Below are 7268 nucleotides of genomic sequence, written 5' to 3'. Positions count from 1 at the left end.
CCCTCCTGTCTTCAGGTGTGGATGCTTTGCCCCAGAGTTTGGTGTCACTGGCAAACTTGTCCAGTCTGCTTCTGACTCCAGTGTCCACATCATTAATGAAGACGTTGAACAATATGGGTCCAAGGACAGAGCCTTGAGGGACCCCACTGGTCACAGGACACCATGATGAGTGACTGCCATCAATCACCATCCTCTGGGTCTGACCATGGAGCCAGTTTCCCTGCTAGTGGATCATGGTGGACCCAAGGCCACAATTGGCCAGTTTTGCCAAGAGGTGATCATGGGATACCAGATCGAAGGCTTTTTTGAAGTCAAGATGTATGACATCAGTCTCTTCTCCCTTGTCCAGGTGATAGAGTAAGTCTTGGAAACACAGAGTGTCCAGGAAGTATGGTGTCCTCGCAGACAGTCTGGGTGAAGCAGCAGGACTTCTGGTGTGGCAGGACAGCAACAAGTCTCAGCCCCAGAGCCTTTTTGGCAAATAGTTCCTTATAAAAGTGCCTGTAACTACTGTAATAAAGTGTTGTTTCCCCACCATAAGCTTCATCAGGATACTACAGGCTGCATGCAGCAGCTCGTTTGACCTGCTCCGTTGAGCACAAGCTACAGTGCTCAGCTAATAGCTACGGCTGCGAGAGGACTAGCACAGCACTCTGTCCCTTTTGCTGGGCAGAAGACAAGGCACAGACATTTTGGCAGCCATAAGCAAGCAGGAGGTGTGCTCTGATATTCCTCTCTGTCTCTGTTTCAGTGCAGAAAAGTCAACTTCCCCACATCAGACACCCCCACCAATTTTGGAGGGCTATTTACTCGTGTATGGTATATGAGTAAATATGGTATGTCTCTAGCATCAGTGGGCAGGGGCAGATCCAGGACTTACTAAAGCAGGTTGCAGGAGAAGCCACAGGCACTGCAGACGCTGCTGAATCTCTTCCCAGCATCTCCACCTCCTAACCACCAATGTTCACAGATTGCATTGCTGGAGCCTCTGGGGACTTTTTAAAAATGCCCAAAGCACATAAGAATCCCCATGCTCAAAGGCATGCCTCTCCCTTCTCCCCCTTCTCTGTCTGCTGCCACTGCCTTCCCTTTGTCCCAGGGGAGGGGGAATTTTCAAAGCCGACCCTGCCTGTTCCATCTGGGCTGCACAGAGGCTGGGCTCATCTGGGAAGAGCAACAGTATTAGTGGCTGAGCACTTAAATGCCTGGTCTCCAGGGAACGCCCCCCCCCTTTGCCCCCCAACTCATTGCTGTTGCTGTCACTGTTTCCAGCTGAGTCCAGTGCCTGCACAGCTTTGCTGGAGAGGGCAGGAGTGGCTTTGAAACTTCCTCTGCTCCTGAGGCAGCAAGCAAAGCAGCAGTAGCAGGAAGGAGCGGAGTTGGGAAGAAAGAGGGGAGGGTGTGCCTTCAAGCGTGGAGGGAAAGGGAAGATTCTTATGTACTTTGGGAACTTTAAAAAGTCCCCAAAGGTGCTCATGGCATGGCCCAGTCCAACAGGAGTTTGCAGCCAGGTTGCTGCACCCCCTCTGGATCTGCCCCTGTCAGTGGGCATCAGTGAAGCCTGTTCAAGAGAAATGTAGCTTGTTTAATGCCCCTTCCTCTGGTCTAAAGGGGTTGTGTAGCCCCAAGAGGTAAATTTGAGCACATGAAGGTGCACGTTATTTCAGTGGCTGTAGTGAAATGAATGCTCTGGGTGAAGGAAGACCATGATCCCTTGCACGGTACATGGGAGAATGTTCTTGTGTGGCCACGCCATTATTTTAAACGCTCTGCAGTGCAGAGAAAATGCGCTGTTACTGTTACCCAGACGCACTGAAAATTTGGGATTCTCCACAACACCTCCTACTGGATCAGATTTCACAGACACAGGTATGGAAGTGTGACCCATCAGCCACCAGCTGGGCTCAACATAGGAGTAACTGGGTGAAATTACATGTCTTTGGGAGGCAGTGAGCCAGACTAAATGATCGACCTGTCCATCCTGGCTTTAACCTAAGAATCAAGATAGGCCAATTGTGTGTTTTGGGAGAAGCATGATTTTGAGTTTCCTGACCATTGCACTTTTAAAACTCTACCCGTAATTCTGGATATGATTAACACTAGTTCTTAATTGCATTGCATCTGTGCAGTAGAGACCAGGTCCTGTTTAATCTATTAGGTGCCTAAGTGGCTTAAGATGTTCCTGCTCTTGTAACATGCCATCATGTTACCCTTTAAGGCTAAGTCACCAAAGTGGTAGCAAGAAGGGACCACTTCTTTTTCCTTTTGTGTTTGCTCAAATCCCTGCAAACAGCTGAGTGGAACAGGTTCACACTTGGGCACCTAATAGGTAGAGTAGAACAAGGCTATAAGTAGTCTTAATGCGCTTGGATCATAAAATAGTTGTGACTTCATGAACTGGTAGCTCCATTCACCATTGAATTTATAATGACTTGTTTTAATGCCCAGGTGAATTGTCCCAAAGAAGAAGTATCAAGATACTGTGGGAAGCAAAATGCCTTACTGAAAGCGTATCTGTTCAGGTAAATCAGCGGAGTGTCATTGTACGGTAGGGACTACAGAAAACGCACTGGATTGTTCCTGAATATGACTCTGTTAAAAGGTGTTAAGAAAACCCTGTGACACAGCAGGTCCAGGAGAAATGTAGCAGTGGGTATATATCCAGCTCGGGTAGGGTTGCTAACCCTCCAGAATTGCCCTGGAGTCTCCAGGAATTAGATGCAAGTCTCCAGGAGACTGCTGACAGTCACTCAGGAGATAAATAATAGGGCATTCATTAAAATAAATATTAAATATTGAATATGACTTATACAGTAGTCTAGTGGGTTTTTAAAATGTAATAGTAATGTGCATTTGCCTTCCTGATGTAAAGTCTACTCACTGTAATCCATAAGTGATGCATGCGTGCATAACCTCCTGGAATAAATTCAAATGAGTTGGCAACCCTAAATTTGGGTGGAGAGCTGTGACGAGACCCTGCTTCAGCTTGTAGCTGGTTTGCTGCGTTCTTCTGAGAATGCAGGGAGGAAACCTCTGCCTTCCAGGGAAGACTCGGCATGAAAGATGCCAAGTGCAAATCTTGGCTTTGGTGGATAGGAACATGGGGTGTGAAGGGACCTCCTGAATCACTGACCCTCAACATTTCATCTCCTTCAGAAACCAGTCAAGGTGCCTCTTAAACCTGGTTAGGTTGTTTGTTACTGTTGGAAGGCTGTTTGGCACCTTGTTGCTCTGGTGGTTCTTCCGAACTCCACTCCACGTGTCTTCCCGGCCAGGTGGATTGGATACTGAAAGTCTTGCCCACTTTGTCTTGGCATGTGGGGCTCACTGTGAAAATACAGTGGGCTCCATCCGTCACTGGTGTAGTTGGCTTCAATAGAGCCGTCTCACTTTGTACCAGTGAAGGATGTGGCCCTGTATCTCTGGAAGGATGTCAGAGGAAGAGCTCTGGGAACAGAGCTGGGTGAGTCAGTTGGAAGGCATTTGGGTACCTCGTGGTTAGACCTCACAAGAGCTACCTGGGAACATTTAATACAATTTTCCTGATGGAAATGCATTTCTTGACATTATCCTGGATGAAATGGCTGTTTATCTGAGCCAGCTGCAGCCATTGGACACAGTTTGAAAGAGGTGCTAGAGCAAGTGTTGTTGTCTAACAAGCAAGGGAGTTTAAGGAGAATGGGGAAGATGACTAGACTGTAGGATTTCACAGTGGGGGAGCATCTCCCATAATGGATTATAATCATGTGACTCTTGTGATGTACAAATGGAGCAGAGTGGAAGCTGGGTACATTATGGGAAATATAGTCCAGCCTTAGAGTCTAGCCCTTAGATGAGAATGGGGATGGGGAGACATGAAGGTGTTCTGAACAAAAGGTCCCTGAAGCACTACAGCCAGCTTGGCTGCTTTGGTTCCTCTTGGAAATGAAATATCTTATTTCTGTTTTCTTAATGGGAAAACTTGAAACGTTTTGGCAAAATGCAGGTTTTCTCTGTGGAAAGTTTTTGCCTTGGTGGAAACTGCATTGGCCTTTGAGAACATTATGCTGGAGAATTCCCAGCCAGTGCTACTTTACAGGTGGCAACCATAGCCTGGCCATGAAAGGGGGCTGCGTACCACGCCGAACGTACATTTGTGCCCACTGAAGTTAGATTAAAGACTCCCATGGACTTCTGTGGTCTTTGGTTTTGATCCAGAAACAGACTTCTGCTCTTTGAGGTGTTCCTGCTGAGTTTTTTAACTAACACACGTGCTCTAGAAATGTAGGAATAACTCCAGGGCCGAACCTGTATTATCAAAGCAGAAGCCTCTTGAACATCATGCAATGGGACTTTTAAAAAGCATCTTAGGAGATTTAGGCCCTCAGCTCCCATTGACCTAGACTCATGTTGCAAGAATGCTTTATTCTTCTGTTCCAGTGGTTTCTTTTGCTGAAGAGCCTCTTATTTGTTCTCAGAAGTGCAGGAACTCTGAGGTCTGGGTTTTGCCAGCAGTCAGACAAGTTGATTATAATAGTACTTGTTCGGTTTAAAAGAAAAGATACCGAGAAATGGTGAGCACAACTAAAATGATAAATAACCCATGCATCTGTCTGTCTTGTCTATCTGTGTTCTTTCTTGGCTTGTCTTCCCCAGAGGGAACATATTGCTCAGAGAATTCCCTACGGATGCCTTGTTCAACGTGAACGCTATAGTAGCCAACGTCCTCTTGTAAGTGGAGACCAGCGCCATCCATGTGAATCATTTCCTTTGTACTTACATTTGTTGCCTGCCCTCTTTCTATTTGGTGCACTTAGGCCAGGCTAGCCTGTTCAGTGGACAAACTGGACAGTAGCCCAGGGCGGAGGAATTGGGGAAGTTTCCAGGGGAAGGAATTGAGGAGGAGAAGTTCTTGAGTTATTGGTGGCTTTGATTGGTTGCCATGTTTAGCTATGCAAACATGGTGGAGGCAGGCAGCAAAATTTAATTTTGTTTAGAACAGTAAAATAGCTCCACCTGGACCAGTAGTTTGGCTGGGCAAAATCTCTACCCACAATGTGAGTTATAGGTGTGAATCCAAGTGCTTGTTCTCTGTTCCTGATTTGCAAGTGCAGGTGGAGATGCAGAGACCCACCTGTAGTGGTTCAGTGAGTGCAGGTTTTCTTTTTCCCCTTTAAATGACACCAGTATGAATTAGATTTGTGTCTCCCCAGTGCACTTCTCTTTAATGAAGTTAAATATATTGCATCGCCTGTGGATCATCAGAATCTAGAAAATTCCCTGAAGGGAAGACTGAATGTCATCTTTGCCTATGTACCAGCAATTGGAACAGCAGGTACTACATTTATCCATTCATCTCATTTCCTGTCGGTAGGATTTTACTTTGGTTGTACAGGACTGAGGTTCTGACCCAGTCCGGCATCCCAACACAGAACCAGAAGTGTAGGGTTGGAAGGACCCCAAAGGCTCATCTAGGCCATTCCCTAGAGGCAGGATCAGACGCACCTAGACAGTCTCTGGCAGATATTTTGCTTGGCTTCACTGTTGAAACGGTCTCTTTCACCATGAATATTTTACAGACAGGCTCACAAATCAAGTGAATAAATAGATACCGATGTTTTCTTGAATACTGATGTTGAAAACTGGTCCAGGGTATGTGTGCCCCGGGATTGGGATGGGATCAGAAAATACTGTATTTTCTTACGTGGATATGCATATTCCCTGTCGTCCGTCGTCGGCCCCCCCCGCAAAAAAAAAGATTTATCTGTTTATAAATTGAGGCACACGTTTTATAATTGAGCAACAGTGGGTTTTGCCACTTAAACCTCTCACTAGCTGCTGGCTGTGGACCTTTTATTTTATTTTTTCCCCACCCTGCTCCCCTTCCCAGCAAAGACTCTAAAGGAAAGAACTCGTTTCCCTCTTTATTATGAGTTTCAAAAAAACAAAGTACATATTTTGTTCAGGGGTGCATTATATGGTATGCATTAGACTACCTACCCCATATGGACCAGAACACATTTTGTTTCAGAGCACAGAGCAGTCATGGAAGCGGCTTTTGTGTACGGCACTGCTCACCAGTTTATTCTAACCACTGAAGTGTTGCTGCTGAAGAGTGTCAGGTATGTACAGCCCATGGAGAAAGGGGTTTGTCTGAACTTGCTCTGTTTTTGTGTTAGGCCAAGTCTGTGCCCCCCCCTGCTGAACCTGGAGCTAAAGGTGATAAATAAGCCCTGTCTGGATCCTCTCCAATTTGTCCACATCCTTTCTATAGTGCGGGGGGGGGGGACAAAACTAGACGCAGGACTCCAAATGTGGGCTCCCCAGAGCTGAATACAGGGGAAGAATCACTTCCTTTGATCTGCTGGCAGCACTTCTACTAATGCAGCCCAGTATGCTGTTAGTCTTCTCCACTGGTGGCTTGTATTTGGCTTACTGTCCACTGTCACCCCCACGTCCTTATCTACAGAGCTGCTGCCCAGCCAGTCAGCCCCCAGCCTGTCCCAGTGCATGGGATTGTTGCGTCCTAAATGCAGGACTTTCTACTTAGATGCTAGGGTCGGAAGGGACCACAATGGATTATCGAACCTCATGAGATTTCTTTGGTTCAAACCTCCAGTTTGTTGAAATCTCTCTGAAGAGGGACACATTTGAGGGATCTCACCAGTTTGTACAGCAAATGACAACAGTTGACAAGGAGGGACACATGAGCCTGACTACCTGTTTTGCAAACACAGACAGTCTTCAGACTTGCAACACAATTGGTTCCTGAAAACCACAAAACATTGTAACTTGGAACCAATTTTCTCATAAAAAAACAATGTTATAAATGGGGGATTGGTTCCTGATATCCTGTTTTCACCAAAACTGCCCCAGAATTTTGTACTTGAGCAATTATAGATGAGTAATATAGCTACATCAATGTACTTATATTGTAAATAGCAATCATATTGATTTAGAAAGACTTCTTGAGGTGACTTTGCTGGACTGTTGGAAGGGCTCTTGGCTGGAGTCTTCTCAGGGGTCCCAGCTGCAGGTTTTTCTAGAGTCTTGTCTCTGCTTTCTTAAAGAAAGTTTCCAAAGAAGTTTGGAGAGATGTCCTCCAGGGAGATGAGCGACATAGCGAACTTGTTCGCTGGCGTGGGGTTGCATCGGATCAAGCGTTGTAAAGTTGAAATTGACATCAGAAAGTTGAAACAGAGCATCAATTTATAAATGTTGTAAGTGTGAAATGTTGTAACTCATAGTTTCACAGTTGGTCGGGTCGGAAGGGACCTGAGCAGATCCTC

The 7268-nt window shown here is 46.0% G+C and overlaps 1 protein-coding gene across 2 annotated transcripts in view; it reads left to right on the top strand.

Annotated features, from left to right (window-relative positions):
* The window catches only part of TXNDC16 (thioredoxin domain containing 16), a 63377-nt gene that overhangs the window by 17881 nt on the left and 38228 nt on the right, over positions 1-7268 (top strand). For both annotated transcript variants that reach the window (XM_019556611.1, XM_019556612.1), the window contains 4 exons: positions 2449-2522; positions 4636-4710; positions 5193-5314; positions 6011-6101. In XM_019556611.1, coding sequence (XP_019412156.1) covers positions 2449-2522; positions 4636-4710; positions 5193-5314; positions 6011-6101 — 362 coding nt within the window. The remainder of the gene's footprint in view (positions 1-2448; positions 2523-4635; positions 4711-5192; positions 5315-6010; positions 6102-7268) is intronic.

Source organism: Crocodylus porosus, unplaced genomic scaffold (genome assembly GCF_001723895.1).
Source record: "Crocodylus porosus isolate Cpor-Errol unplaced genomic scaffold, CroPor_comp1, whole genome shotgun sequence".
Lineage (NCBI taxonomy): Eukaryota > Metazoa > Chordata > Crocodylia > Crocodylidae > Crocodylus > Crocodylus porosus.
The sequence above is the reverse complement of the archived record's forward strand: the minus strand, read 5'-3'. Positions and strand labels throughout refer to the sequence as shown.